Source organism: Sciurus carolinensis, chromosome 5 (genome assembly GCF_902686445.1).
Source record: "Sciurus carolinensis chromosome 5, mSciCar1.2, whole genome shotgun sequence".
In the NCBI taxonomy this organism is placed as follows: domain Eukaryota; kingdom Metazoa; phylum Chordata; class Mammalia; order Rodentia; family Sciuridae; genus Sciurus; species Sciurus carolinensis.
Window position 1 is genome coordinate 82995662 of NC_062217.1, and position 16311 is coordinate 83011972.

The 16311-nt window shown below is 36.5% G+C and overlaps 1 protein-coding gene across 5 annotated transcripts in view; it reads right to left on the reverse strand.

The window, feature by feature from the left end:
• Tnfrsf19 (TNF receptor superfamily member 19) overlaps nucleotides 1-16311 on the reverse strand; it is a 93989-nt gene that overhangs the window by 64350 nt on the left and 13328 nt on the right. For all 5 annotated transcript variants that reach the window (XM_047552220.1, XM_047552215.1, XM_047552218.1 and 2 more), the window contains exons 2-3: nucleotides 12217-12318; nucleotides 10122-10232 (exon numbers count right to left, since the gene is read on the reverse strand). In XM_047552220.1, the coding sequence (XP_047408176.1) occupies nucleotides 10122-10232; nucleotides 12217-12285 (180 nt within the window). In that variant the 5' untranslated portion in view covers nucleotides 12286-12318. The remainder of the gene's footprint in view (nucleotides 1-10121; nucleotides 10233-12216; nucleotides 12319-16311) is intronic.

Here is a 16311-nt window from a genome sequence, read left to right on the forward strand (position 1 = left end):
GAATACTTTTATAGAGATGGCTTATTTGAGAGAATTTTATTTAAATTATTTATTTATTTTTTTTAGTTATAGGTGGACAAAATACCTTTATTTTTATGTGGTGCTAAGGATCGAACCCAGGACCCTGCTCATGCTGGGTGAGCACTCTACCACTGAGCCACAAACCCAGTCCATCATCTTATTTTTAAACTTATACAAATAGCTTATAGTTAGTTCCTGATAGCCTAAGAAAAAAATGAAGAGACCTTTCTACACGATGAATTAACTGGAAAGCTTGAATTGACTAGAAATTCAGAGAAGTTGTTTCCAAGGAATTAAAGTACAGTACAGTGTCCATAGCAGCAATCACTTTTCGAGTTGACTGTCATAATTCTAAAGCACCATAAATAGAGACTCTGTAATTATTTGTAATCCAGGCTATAAAGTAAACAGCATATAAATATTAAATTACCCCCAATATAAACGTCTGCTTTGATGTTTTTATTTCACTCAGTAAAACCAGGTGGTTAAAATGCCTTGAAATCTTCCACAGTAAGTCCAATAAATAAGTGAAAAAGAAGCAAAGCAGCTGAAAGGGAAACTCAGCAGCCTCCCATCCGCCACAATACTGGTTGGCACAGACTGTGCCTTTACAAACTTGAATCGTCTCCCTAGCAAGAGACTATTCCTTTTCCCTTTTTATTACTTTGTGTATTAAAAAGTACTACATGTACAAGATTAAGAAAAAAAAAAAAAAACAGTACGCCCCTCTTCCCATCCTGAGTCCTAACTTCCTACCCGCTCCACACAGGCAAACATTGGTACCAGTTTTGGGGTAACCTGCAGAAATATCCCGTGTGCATACACATGCACATTTACCACAGCTATTTTTTTTTTTCCCCACTGAATGCATCTTGGAGAGATTTCCCTATCAGCAAACGGAGAGAGTATGCCAGTGTATCAATATAGCTGAATTTATTTGCCTAGAACTGAACTGGGACAGAGAGGGAATTCATGTTTGATCAATTGTATTGGCATTGATCAGATGACCTAATTGTGCATCTAATGAAAACAGTTTCATTTTTTTTTTTTGTCTTTCCCCCATAACTTACAGATAGAAAGGGGTCATTTCCTCTATATTATTTACTGCAGCAGGCAAATAAGTCAGTCAGTAAGTAAATAAGTAAGAGAATGAGCAGGTTTGGGTTCAGCCTTTTAACAAAGATTCTCCTTGATCAAATTCCAGCCATGCTCCTCTGAGCCAGTTTTTCATGGAACCTTGTCCTCAAGAAGCCAGTTACCCAAGAATCCTGTCAAGTCGGTTTAGCCAGAACTCCCCCTCCTCCATATCTGGTTAGGTACCTCATCCCGGGGGAGACCATCCCCCAGGAGACGTTTGTTCTGGTCACCCAGGCCTGTCTTAGTCATAATCCTCTTTGGTCAGTTTAGCCAAAATTCCCCCAACACCTAATGCTTTCTTCCTTGTAATTTTCCATCCACTGAACCTCAACCTGCTCCTTGGCTACAAATCCCCAATTTTCCATGCTATATTCAGAGTTGAGCCTGGTTCTATACTAAGGTCTATCCCCCCTATAGCAACGGTCCTGAGTAAAATCTATTTTGCCAACTTATTTTCTATCTCTGGGTTTTTTGGACATTTTCCAGGTTGCAATGGAGTTCTTTACTCTTCATTTCATAAGAAAGGATGGGAGGGGGCAGATGAGGGAATGGAAGAGAAAAGAAGGGAGAGGAAAAGTAAGTCATCACTGGTCTAGGCTTTAGGAATTAGATATATTGTTTCATTTTTACAAAGTAAAGTACAGTCTTCCATTAATATCAATGGCAGAAATGCATCATAGCTTTAAAATACCTTAGTCTTTATTTTTGAGATTATGACATGGTATCTAAAGAGCTCAAAGGAAATAGCTAGCACTGCCGCAAATCCGTGATAAGACTTTTTTATGAATAAATTTTCAGTTCAGAAAAATATACACATATGTAAAATAATAACGCAATGAAAAAAACTATTGTTTGAGGGCCTTACTTCCTAAAATCAGAAGGGAGCAATCCTTGGTGTCTGAAGCTGATCTCCATTTTCCTTCCTCAAAAGTCTGTCACTTTCCCTGACTCACAATAGGCCAATGAGTGAGAAGTAAGTGCTGCTGAGTAAACAAATGGATATACAAATATTGTTTAAGGCAGCATTTCCTAAAGACTGACTTTATTTTTATAATTCTGGGGAGTAAAACATGTGAAGCCCACAGGAGTTGCTCCTGCTTGGTCAGGTCAAACAGTTCTCCTGGGCTGCGTGGTGGTGGGATGGGTGGGGTAGGAAGAGGGTGCTGGGTGGAGGTGGGGTGAGCAGGCTTCCTTATCTTGGTTCTGGATCCAGCTGGGCTGCTACCACCCCAGCTGGCGGCAGCAGTAGCTCTGTCACTAAGCCCAAGATTTTGAAGCCACATTTGGTGGCTGTCCAATAACAAAATGACTCAAAGAAAACAGTCCCCAAATCCCCTTTTCTCTTTTCTCCCTCTGTAAATCCAGCACTTAACAGAAATATAAGTTGGTCCCACCTAGGTGGTGAATATACAGTTTCCTTGCACCATGGTGGAGAAACCCATGGACCCCCAACATTTAGGATTTACATTCTGGGGTCTTGGGTCAAATACACTATTTATTTGTATAGCCAATATGTTATTAACTTTGGTTCTCTGAACTTTAAAAGTTAAACGTTAAATTCCACATTTGGATGGGAAAAAAATTATTTGTGGAGAAAATCTAGGGCACACAAATGGAAATGACAAATTAGATTTATGTGGTCGGTACTTAGAAATCAACTTTTTAATTTCCTTTAATAAAACAACACCAAAGAGATATTTCCCCCCAACTTATGAAAATCTGTAGCGGAGTTTTTTAAAGAAAAATTACAAGTGAGAGCTTGTTAATATCTGCTGAACATCCCTAGGCTTGATCAAGTGTCATTAAACATAAACAAAGTGAGCAACGCTGTAATTAAGTGGCAGAAATAAATCTTTTTTTTTAAATGCTTGCAAATTATGTGAGTTTTTGGTGACTTTCTTAATATGAATAAAAACTTTTCAAACATCAGACATCTTTAAAAATATGAAGTTGGACACGTACCCTGTGGAGGAAAGTATATTGTTGTTTACAAGAGTTAATTTTTTCACATTAACCAAAGTCATCCCAATAATTGGTTAGAAAAGCTTACTTTGAAAACCATGCCAGAGGCTTGAAGCCTGTTTCAAGTGGTTCATGCAAAAACTCGTTTCCTGATTTACTGCTGTGAAGCGATCATGTTAAAAGCACACTGTTGGCATTAACACCGTGAGGAGGAGGGGCAGTGGCTTGGCGCATTCTAGGCAGTGAGAATTAAAAGGCTAATGCGGTTACTTTGGGAAAACAAAAATCATCCTCTCCCACATATCCCAAAGCTAGATTTATTTTCAAGAGCTGAAAAGATGCCCAATGGCTGAGTAACGCTCTGGGGCACATTTATGGTTCAAAATACCCACCAGGTGCTACTTAAGGAGCAAGGTAGACGATGTCTTGTCATCTCTGACTCTGAAATCTCGAAAATATTCTCTATCATCTTTATTATAAACTTTCAACAATGGAATTCTGTAGTGGAAGAGAAATAAAGTAAACATGGCCTAATGGGACAAAATCCTCCAGACTCTGAATGGCTCAGTGACCTGTCATATATTTTTCCAAAAATACTATAAAGCTAACCATTTATTAAGCTGAATGACTAAATGAGAGAGAAGATGTTTGGGGCTTTCAGGGAAGCAGACTGGGAACCAAATAAGCTAAAGTGATGAGACTGTTCAAAATGCCACAGGGGAACATCATCTGGTGTGAGCAGTGTGGAGGAGTGAAAACAGATGGGTGTCAGTGTCCAGGAACTGGGAGGACAAAGGCACTTGGGGAGAGGAAGGAGAGGAAGAAAGTGGCCAGAAAGGCAACTTCACCTTATACATATGTCATCATAATTTGGATATTTCTGTTTAAGAAGTCAGAATTTCTGGAAGAAGGTTCATCATTCTAGAGCTCCACCATCCAATTCACTAGCCCTAACCTCATTGGGGCTTTCCTTAAGTTTCATCAATTAAAATTAAAAATAGTTAAATATCCAGTTTCTCAGTGGCACTGGCTAGTCACATTTCAAGTGTTGATGACCACAATGGCCAATGAATCCCATAATGAATGGCAAAGACATAGACCATCATGGCAGACAGTTCTAGTTGACGGTAACATACTGGAGAAGCATCAAAATAAGAAAGATCATTACCCTCAAGTGGCCTTACAACTCCCCAACTCTGGCACTATTACTAGCAGCAGCAAAGCACACATCAATTAATTCCTTCATGTCTGTTTCCCCATCTATAAAATGGGAGTGATTATAGTCCCTATTTAAAATGTGTGGTGTAAGGATTCATTTAATATACAAAGATCACACAGACAGTACTTGGCTCATTATAGTAAAAGTTAGTGAGTCTCTTTTGGATGCATGATATGTATTGTGATTGGATGATACCTACGATGGCATAACAACTAAAGACATATTTGGGAGAGTCCGTTTTGTTATGTTAAGAGATCTTTTAGATGAACCTAACCCGATGTCCAGGTTTTGTGAAAGGTTCAAATCAGTAATCTAAACAAAGTGGCCAAAGTAGGAGAGAGCATCAATGCACATAACCAATGTATTTCCAGAGTTGAAGCTGCTATGCAGACTTCTCACTATCTAATAACTGAAAGGAGGCCAGAGATCCACTGACCACACACAGCAGGTGTGCCAAGGACACACTGTCTCCAGGAATGCTATTCCAATGCCCCAATGACATGTTTTAGATGGTAAAATCTAACTAACAATGGGCAAGGTAGCCTAGACATCTCAAGAAAAAATAGAATTGAATGCCTTCCAAAGAAAATAATAATTAGGAGTAATAAAACCACAGATGGAAAGTATAACTAGATCGGCTTACCCAGAGCATTTCCAAGCTTTAGTTTTAAGACACAGATACATGTTTGCAACGTAAAGAACTTCATGACCTAGAAGTATGCTGTTAGAGACCTAGACACCTGGTGTTAGGAAACACAGAGTTTAGTAACAGAGTGAAACAAGTAAAACAGGAATGTCAGCATGAAGGGTGTCTGAAGGCTCTTATGTCTGGTGAAAATGCACCCCCACCCCTTTTCCCTAAAGATAAAGAAACATTTAGCTGTGGATATCAATAATTTGGTCCAGCTTTTCTATTTTTCATAACCAACTTTAGAATGTTTTCTGTTTACTGTGTCTTCAAAGTTTCAAGTGCCACAGGTAACCAAAATTGTAAGCCTCAGTTAAAAATGCAAGGACTCTCAGACTCACTGCTTCATTACAAATTAAAAGGTAGCCCTACAAATTATATGCTTAACATTCCAAATTAAGAAATACATATATGCATATGTATATAATTTATAAATAAAGTTTTCTAAATATATATTAGTCCTAGTAAAAAAAATAAAATTTCCCTCAATATCTAAAGCTTGGAATTGATACTGAGCTTGTAAAATATATTTGTTAATTTAAGTGATTATCTGATTTTCATATACTCCTAGCTTTTCTTTTGACTGGAATATGTATGCAATTGTTAGAAACTTAAAAGTACTTTGGAAAGAAGACTACAATTTAATGATGGACTATGTAGAGCTTTCTAATTCCTAAGTAATTGCTTACAAAAACTCAAGCTCTTTGCCTTGATCAGTTAATTGATCAATAAAAATATTAATATTATTTCTAGGTTGCATCTTAGAGCATGAGCCAGGTTCAATTGCTAATTTTATTGTGAGCTAAAAACCAAGATTAAAGACTTTGCAAAACATACTATTCATACTATACACAAATTCATTAGTTTTTATATTACTGGATTTAACTGTTACCTTTTTTTTCCCCATAAAAATAACCTGAGGTTGATTTGTTCACTCCTTGGGTAAAAAGTACCATGTGTCTGTCAGGAGCTGGCCATTCTTAGTAGGGAGGAGAAGCTGGGTGATCTCTGTTGCTGCCCACAAGGCGGACATGCAATAACATGGTACACCTCTGTTCATCAGAGTTGCACCAGCAGAATTGTCAGGCCTTCTGCCTTTTTATTGCTACCAACATAATATGGTTGAATGGCTGTTTGGGTATTTAGGGAAAGGTGAGAACCAGGGAGAAATATTTCTTATGGATATCCATGGGAATATGAAATACAGAAACTATTATGAATGATGTTTTCAGAAAATAGGTTTTTAAAATATTTTTAAAACTTTCTTTTTTTGAGACAGAGCCTCATTAAGTTGCCCAGGCTGGCCTCCAACTCACAATCCTCTTGCCTCAGACTCCTGAAGAGCTAGAATTACAGGCACTGGCTACTGTGCCCACCTAAGACCTCATTTTTTTTAAAGCAGAAAGATGTTCACAGAAAAAGGAAGGTACAAAGACATTCTATGTATTTGCTAACCTGCTCCTCCTCCCACATACATAGCCCCATTCATTATTAACATCCTGCACCAGAATGGTGTATCTGTTAGTATCCATGAAGACATAACTATCACCTAAATTCCGTCATTTACATTAGGATTCAGATAGGGGTAGTACATTTTATGGGTTTGAACAAATGTTCAAATACAAAGTATTTTTGCTACTCCCCAAATCCTGTGTTCTGCCTATTCATCTATCCCTTCCCTTTGTATCTGGAAAGTAGATCTTTTTACTGTCTCCTTAGTTCTGCCTATGAATGTCCTATAGTTAGAACCATATAGGTCTTTTTTATAGATTTTGCTTACTTCTATACACTTAAGGTTACTCCATGTCTTTTCATGGCTTGGCAGCACACATCTTTTTTGTTATCAATTTTTGTTTTATTCTGCTGTGGTCTGAGAACAGGTATTACATGATTTATATTCTTTTAAATTTGTTAAGGAGTATTTAATGACAAAATGCAGTATAACTTGATGAATTTTACATGTGAGCTTGAGACGAATGTGTATTTTGCTGGTGTTAGATGAAGTTACCTATAGATGTCAATTACATCCAGTTGATTGATGGTGCTGCTAACTTCAGCTATGTCCTTAAGTGACAATCTGCCTACAGAATTTGTCCATTTCTGTTAGAGGGGTGGTGAAGTCTCCATCTATAATAGTGGATTCGTCTATTTCTCCTTATACTTCGATCGTCTTTATTTCTTCTTCATTTTTGAAGGATAATTGCATGGGATACAGAATTCTAAATTGGGGGTTATTTTCTCTCTACACTTCAAATAGTCCACTCTACTCTCCTCCTGCTTGCATGTTCTCTGAGAAGTCAGATGTCATTCTCATCTCTGCTCCTCTGTAGGTAAGGATTTTTTCCTCTAGCTTCTTCAGGATGTTTTTCTTTAATTTTTGTTCTTCCTATAGTTTGAAAATGGTATGCCTGTGTACAGGTTTTTTGGTATTTATTTTTCTTGGTGTTCTCTGACCTTCCTGGATCTCTGGTTTGGTGTCTGATATTGATCTGTAAAAATTCTGAGTCATATTGTTCTAAATATGTCTTCTGTTCCTTTCTCTCTTTGTTCTCTTTCTGGTGTTCCCAAGATGCACGCTCATACCTTTTGTAGCTGTACTACAGTTCTTGGAAATTTTATTCTTTTTTCTCAAACTTTTAACTTTTAGTTTTAGAGGTTTCTATTGATAAATCTTCAAGCTCAGAGACTCTTTGTTTAGCAATGTCCAGTTTACTTATAAACCCATCAAAGGCCTTCTTCATATATGTTAGTGTCTTAGATCTCTAACATTTCTTTTTGATTCTTTCTAAGGATGTCCATGTCTCTGGTTACACTTGCCATCTATTCTTGCATAATGTCTATTTTATTCATTACAGCTCTTGTCATATTAATCATAATTGCTTTGAATTCCCTGTCTAATAATTCCAGCATCTCTGCTGTGTTTGATTCTAATGCTTGCCCTCTTGCTTCAAGTTGTGCTTTTTGCCTTTCAATACGTCCTGTAGTTTTTTGTTAAAATCCATATCTGATGTACAGGGTAAAAGAACTGCTATAAATAGGGCTTAGGTGTTGTGGAGATAAGGCAGGAAGGGAGGAGAAGCATTCTATTATTTCTGTGATTAGGTCTCAGTTTTTTGGTAGGCCTGTGCCCTGGACCTCAAAGTTCATAAGTATTTCAAGTTCCTCACACTCTACCCCATTGTGGGACACAAAGGACAGAGTGGGCTGGAATTGAGTGTTTCCTTTCTCCCAGGTCAGTTGGGCTCTGATAAAACCCCAGCAAGTTACCCTCTGGGTTTACTAGTTTCTCTCCAGGAGGGGCCGTCTTAAGAACATAGTGCTATGCTATACTTTCAAAATTGTACCTTTCCCTCTTCCTCTGTTGGAAGAATGAAGCGATTTTGATATTTACTGTGAGACTCTGATTACCTTGGATGTAAAACAAAAGCATGTAGGTCACTCTATGACTGGCTTCCTCTAGAGTTTTGAACTCTCAGATTTTTCCACACCTAAGCTCTGGCAATTTGTTCATTCAAGTTTAGGTTTTCCTGCACTAGTACTGGTGCCAGTGGAGGTTTCTGCTACTGTGTATTGTGGTTCTCTGTATCTCCCCATCTAGGGACAATCAGTTTTCCTGTGACCCCACTTCTCTCAGATCTTAAAAGAACTGTTTTTCAGAACTAATTTTTCAGCATGTTCAGCTTTTATACGAGCTCTTTACATGTGGAACTGTAAATTAGAAAAGTGATTTTGTTTTTCATTAAAAAAATTAGGGTTGATTGGATCTTCATCTTCTGGTCTAATTATTTAAAGACTATATTCTTTGGATTCAAAGGATAAAGGTATGAGAACAACCTCTTAGAAATAATTTACTAATCTCTTAGAATCTGGAAGGTTTCATTAGGACTTCACAGAGATTTAGGAAAAGAAGGCTTTTTTAGGGATAGAAACATCATCATTTATTTTCTTCTTGCCCCTATGGCATTTTTAACTACTGATACTAGTAAGTAGGTCTGCTACAATTGAATCTTTCCCCATCCAACCTGGTAAAACCTATGTCTCAAAATGCAAGTTACTGCAATCACTAGGGATTGAAAAATATCTATTGAGATGCCATAATTAACTGTAACAGGGAGCTTGAAGGTCATCAGTTTCAATCCAAATATAATAGCCCAAGATACCACCACTTTAACACAACAACCAGAGAGAAAAGCCATCTACCAGGACCTACTTGTGGAATGCATGTTTTTTTGTTTCCTGCTGTTTATAGATCATTGATCAAAAATCTATGAATGACAAGACTCAACTTTAAATAATGGTAATCCTAGAGGAAAAGAACTTTAAATTAAAAAAAAAAACTATTGTCTCTTTTCTAGCAGGAAGGCTTTGATGTTTTACTTAGAACAAAACATTACATTAATTCTTCACAACCAGTAACATCTTCAAAAGATCAAAGAAATGAAGCAAATGAATATACAGCTCTGAATAAGCAAGACTGTGAAATATGTAAGCCCTGCAATACCTCACTGTTTCTTAATAAATAGCAGTTAAAATAAACATATTTAAAGTGCTTCTGGAAGTAATATACCCTCAGAGTAGTGAGATTAATAATACTTGATTTGTCAAAGGAATGTTCAAAATGCTGGTTTGGAAAAGAACTGCTACCTTGGTGCATTTTTACTAAGGTCAACACTGGGCTGTTCCCTGACGAGCAATGGTAACACTCAGTTTAAGACAAAGAAGCCCCAGTAAATGGTAACATTACCATTTTCTCATATCAATGCCTTAAGTTTTAAAGGGAATATTGATTCTTTTTAATTAACCCCTAAAGACCTTGAAAATGTAATTCTTTCAATGAAACACTATAAACACTTAATTACATAACCCAATAACATTTGTTGAATTCCAAGTTTTAGATCCTATTTATCTCAGTAAGGCACATGAATCAGAAGTATTAAAAGGGGAATTGTATAATATTTGACTAAATGACATAACGAACCAAGAATTCTGTCATAGTATCCAAAATGTCACTAATAATTAACTAAAATAATTTAGTTTAAAAGAATTCATTTTACAAACACAGATATACAACTTTACCACAAATCCAGTATGTACCTTAGACAACTCCATGCCTGGCCCACACTGTTTGCAGAGAACGCAATTTCCAGACTGGTCCCGGAATTCTTGTTGTCTACAGTCTCCGGTTTCACAAATCACTTTACATGACTGGGAAGAAAATGTTTCACAAATGTTATCTTAAAGTACTTTTATTATATTATTTTCAAGAAAGAAATAATATCTTCAGCATTAGTCACATAATTGCTTAGTGTAAATATCAACTTGGAGTGAGGTCGATTTAATTTTTACTTTAAGAAGAAAAACTACTTTCTAACTGAGTTTGTGAAACAAGTAAAATCAATAAGCCTAATAATTATTCTCTGTTTTCCAGAGAATATTCATTCATTCCATAAATAGGGTGTCTCTTTTTCTTGAAATTAACTATTTCCTCTGATATTCTTCTGAGGTCTCAGGATAAAAATGATCTAGGGGATTTTGTCTTTTCTAAGATGACATATTAAAGAATAGCTCTGAAGAGACCCAAGGTCCTTTTGCTACCTAAAAAAAATTTGAATAAAATAACCAACTTTTTTGACCTTCAAGAAATATAAACATACTCAAGTATAATATGACAATCAAGTATAAAGTGACAATCATGAGACCAATAAAATACTTGATGATGTTGTTTGTGGTGGTGTAAACAACAACAGTGGCCAAACTCTCTGAATTCTTCAAAGCAAAAGCACTACCTATATATGAACTTATGTCCTTACTGATCATACAAAGTCATTTCCTGGGACCTAGCAATATACTTGGTTCATAGACTAGGTCTTAAATGAAATAATCATACTTTGGCAAAAACAAAGAATATGAGTCATATTCCAAAATAAGTTTTTTTCCCTCTTATTTTACCAAAAAATAGGTTCACTTTATTTCTATCATCCTTCAAAAATGTATTTACCTGCTTCTTAATAGGTAATATTTTATGAAAAGTATTGGTATCAATATCATCTCAGGATTGGTCAGGACATTCAGTCCAGACTCTTATCCTAAATAGGACTGCAATGAAAACATTTCTGGCAATAATTTTGTTTTTCTAAATGAAAATGAAAACCTTAGGGAGTACTGTGGGAATAGACACTGTTGTGTCTAATACCTGTCACAATGTAGGTGCACAGAAAATTGTTTTTGATGCTTAGGATAATGAGTGATCATTCCCTTAAAACATCCCTACCAAGCAGAAATATCTGTAATGATATCTACCAGACTCCTTAAATAAAGTCAAAGTCTGAATCTCCAGATCCAGTGGAGGGGAGAGTTTGAAGTGATAGTTGGGACTAGAAAATTCTTGGGGGCTAAAGTTCCAATATCTCATTCTATCTCTCTTAACTCCACCTTACTACCATCTTGATAGACTGATTTTACTTAAAGAGTAGGAATTTCCCTTTTTCTAGTGAGACTGTAATCTCTTTGAGAAAGAAATTCTACAAACTCCCTCCTAGGCTATTTCTTCAATGTTTAACAACTTTAATGAACAGAAAGGAAGTTTTCCTTACATCTACATAGATTCCAGCTCCAATTTGATCCCATTTCCTCTTACTTTGTCTTCCAAGACTTTAGGTACTGTGCTCAGTGTAAATAATTCTCGCTATTTTTGTATAACCTTGTTATATCTTAAGATTAAATAAATTGAATACCTTCATAGATCTTTTGTCACACTTTCAAACATTAAAATTCTCTACATGCCTTTAATACTTTTTGAAACCAAGATGGATATAAATACCTATATCAAAATAATAACTTTAAAAATCCATTCTAAAGTATTCATAAACTGTAAGTCAAGGACTCCAAGTTAGAATTTATGGTCTCATTGGAGTCTAGAATGTGTTAGAGATAGGTCCCATAAATCTGAGATAATGTCATTATCCTACTGCTATACGTAACAGCAATTGTATGACTTCACTGAAGTTTAAATAAAATAATTTCAATACTTGTTATAAATCTCACAGCTTAGCAGCACTTTCATTTATTAATCAAATGCAAAAATGATCAAATGCCATTTGAAAGAAAGGAAAATAATATGGGATCAGAAATAGAAAATGATCTTATATGAATCTTTCACCACATTCTTAAGAAAGGAAAGTTTACTTACCAAACAGCCTAGTAAAAGTGTAATGGTGAAGAATGTTTTCTCTTGGTCTAGTAGTACTTTTAAAGCCATTGCTCTTATCAAATGTATTTATCCTGAAGAATTCTAAATCAAAGATAAGAAAGATACAGTTAATATCAAAAGCTTTAGTGACTATGCTCTGTATTTACTATAGAATTTCTACCTTTCTATAGGTGTAAGCTACTAAATATAACTTGGGTTTTAAAAGGAACCACTTTTTAAAAAGATAAAATAGACAATATGTAATTCTTTAAAATTTAAAATTTAATAATGAGAATGGTACTGTGCTTACCTACACAGTACCATTACACACAAAACTCCTACTGATGAATTCTTAGGTTATACCTGCCATTATTTTCTACCCAGGTCTTTTCAGTGTTCAATCTTCTTCATCCGGAAGAGAATTAACATTCAAACAGTGATTTATAAACCTTTCATTTATATGAGGTCAGGCAGTGCCAACAGGATAATAACTGTGATAAAATAACAACACTTGCTAAGCACTGTGACCCAGGTACTATTTTTGGCATGCTAGCTTATTTAATCCTTGCAACAACTTCTTTCCATCTTAGAAATGGGAAAACTGAGGTGGCAAGAGGGCTAGATAACCTGCCAAGATCATCCTGCTAGTAAGAGTTAGATGTGGATCTGGATGTAAACCCAGGTGGGTGGCTCTTGGGTCCCTGTTCTTACATCTACTGGGTCACATACACCCTGCAATACAATGGGCTCCATTGAATAAAATCACTATGCTTGGATCTTGGAAGCTTCATTTCACCACAGAGCAGACAGTTAAGACTGAGCATTTGTAAATTCTTCCCCAAAGCAGTACGATGCAAAATATGTACTGGCAGAAAAATAAGGATTTATTTTGAAACTTGTAGAAGTCACTTCTAAGTGATGCAGTAGGGGGCACTGACCCAACATTTCAATAAAAGATAAACCCAGCCTCTTGACTTTTACCAGCAGTGATCTAAAACACAAAAGCAAATCTGGATTTGTTCACAAATACAAGAGTTCAAGAGAAGACATTAAAAATAAATAAGGGAAGCCTCATCTGGTGGCCCCATTTATCAGGTAGAGAAACAATGGTTTCTTCTAAAGTGAACTCTTTCTAAACTTACAAGAGGACCCAGCAATCATCTGATTACTTGGAAGGAAATGAGAGCAGAGAACCAGAGAATCAGAAAAATGGGTCAAAGAGCTCAAGGAAAATAATAACAAAAATAACAACAGAGGAATCCATGCCGGGCAGTCCCCCGTCAGCTGTTCTGAGCAGCCACCCAGGGCTGAGCATGCAGGCTAACCCAGAGTGCCAGACCCAGAGGAATCATTTCAGCTGCCTCAGCAGGTCACATTGGCAGGCCAATGAAAATCACTTTACATCTGTTGAATGAATGGTCCATTTTGAGTGAATCTAAACTTTTTCAGCTTCTTGGTGGTAGCTTTGTCTCTCCTGGCATATCTCAAGTTCTTCTGGCAACTACCCAACCTCGTACCTTCCTGCCTGTTTAGAAAAAGGGTTGGGGTGGGTGAGCTGGTCAAAAGATAAAAATCACATTCTATGAAACATGTATTTAAGGTTATCTCTTTCTGGACATGGTCCTTAAATATTGAAAAATTTCTTTTCTAAAAGTTAAAAGCTTCTAACTATATAAGATTAAAAGTAATATGGAAAAAGGGTATTTGGGTTGATTATACCTTTTCTGAAATGCTTAGGACCAGCAGTGTTTCAGATTTCAGATTTTCTGGGATTTGGGAATATTTGCATATATGCAATGAGATATTTTGGGGATGGGGCCCCAGTTTATACAATTAATTAATTTATGTTTCCTATATACCTTATACAGATAGCCTAAAGGTGATTTTTAATAATATTTTTAATAATTTTGTACATGAAAGAAAGTTTCAGCGTGGAATTCTCCACTTGTGGTGTCATGTTGGTACTCAAAAGAGTTCAGATTTGGGAGCACTTTAAATTTTGGGTTAGAGGTTTTCAACCTGTAATGTCAAAGCATTTACACCAACAAGACAAAAAAAGAACTTGATGGTAAGTCAGTATGTACAGAAGACAAATAGTGAAATGTTTCTTAGCAATATCACACTGAGACTACACATTTATAAAGAGATAAAAATAGAATCTGTCTTATAGGGTGCAGTGAGAATTCACTGGGAGAATACACAAAAGTGCTTAACCCAGTGACTAGGACAGAATAAATCTTACTCAGTGATGGGGCTGATGTTTGTGTTGTTGTTGTTACTGGGAACATCACTAATTAATTAACTGCATGAAAATGAACAAGTTACTTCACCTGGGGTCTCAGTGCCTCACCTCTCCATAGGGCAGAGTGATAGTATCCACTCCCCGAGACTCCAAGAGGAATGAGTGAGTTTACCAGTCATAAGGCAATTAAAGGATTTTAAGCAATATATAAGTGTTAGCAACTATTGTCCTTCATGCTATGATATTATCCTTAAGGATCAAATGAGCCAATATGTGTGACAGGCCTTGAAGACTGTGAGACCAAAGTGAGACATTTGATGAACTCTAGATCTATAGGCCTGCAGAAAGCATAGGAAAGCTAAGAATTCACAATTTGAACCAAGCATTTATAATGACAAATACTGTGCTAATGCTTGATAAAAAGTCTAACTTTTTCTCCTTAACATCATACTTTCAAGCAGATATATATCCCCATATGATGGGAGGAAAAAAAAACAGGTGAAAAGACACAAATACTAGAACTGATAAAAAACAAACTAAATTCATGCCTGGTGATTCCAAAACAGGGTTTCGAGTTAGGAGGGCTGTATACTACTGACCTTTTCCATTAGGGATAGAAGAACCTCATCAACACAAACTGATGATAGGTATAAAACAAATAACACATTTAATAATTTCTCTATTTAACCGACTTTGGGTAAGCAGTTATCAGGTACCTAAAAGGAGGCAGCATTGGGTTGGGGAGGATAACACAAAAAGTTGCACTTGCAGGCAGTTCACAGCTTAGCAGAAGTGGTGGTCTCCTAAATTGCTTTTAATATAGCCTGGTCAAGGAGCATTTTAGAAATAAACAATTTAGCTGGTAGAGTATTATGAGTGTGACCTTGAATTTCCTGGAATAAAATGAAATTCCTGACGAAGTTCTTTGGCACTTATAAAAGAAGGAAAATTTAATAAAATGTGTTTAAGTAATAATATTTAAAATAAAAATAAGGTAATTAAAAGGTTATTTGTTGAAATTGCTTTTAAATTCAGAATCTGGCCCAAAGATAGAAAAATGCTTCCATATGTTTAAGAGTTCTATTTATTTGGGGTTGGCATGAGACTACAAATTATTGTGAGTATGTACGATGTGTCTGTCCATTGGGGTTTTCATAGTCTGTCAAAATATCCAGACCAGACAACATCTACTAACAATACAGCATCTATTTTTGCAGAACATGTGTAGCTGCACTGGCCCTGGCTAAGCACTAAATAAAGGCTAATAATGCCTGACTTACTCTATGCTGGTAGAACAGAATTTCTGCCTCACTATCTGCCATTCAGCAATACTAAGTAGGTTGGCAGTATCTGGAGAACTAGGCAAGCATAAAAGAAGGGACATGAACCTAGAGCACAGAGCTGGCAAACATCCTGTTCAGCTGCACCAAAAGTGGCTCCTTATCAAGTAAAGCTGCTCAGTCTGCTCATTTGATGAATGGTTACTAATGCAAATGTGTCCTAATTGGCCTCCCTTAAAAGGCACAGAAATCCAACAGGTGCTATAAATGCACGTCCCTTTTCTATTCCTTGACTAAAATCACAAAAACCTGCACTGGTGTGTCCAAAGGCAAAAGGGCAAGGTCTCAGAGGTGGTGGTTTATGGGAGTGTTGCTAGGGAGAAGCAGCTCCAGGTTTCATTTCTCACTGGCTAAGCAGATGACTAGATCTGTCTACCATGCCTGCCCCCACTAACTGTCTAAGGTGTCTGGCAACTCCCTAAATCTAGCATGGGATACCCATTCTTTGTGTTTCCATCGTACCTTGGACTTAATGTCTCTGCCTCATTATCTGGTTACTTCTCTTTCTAGCCT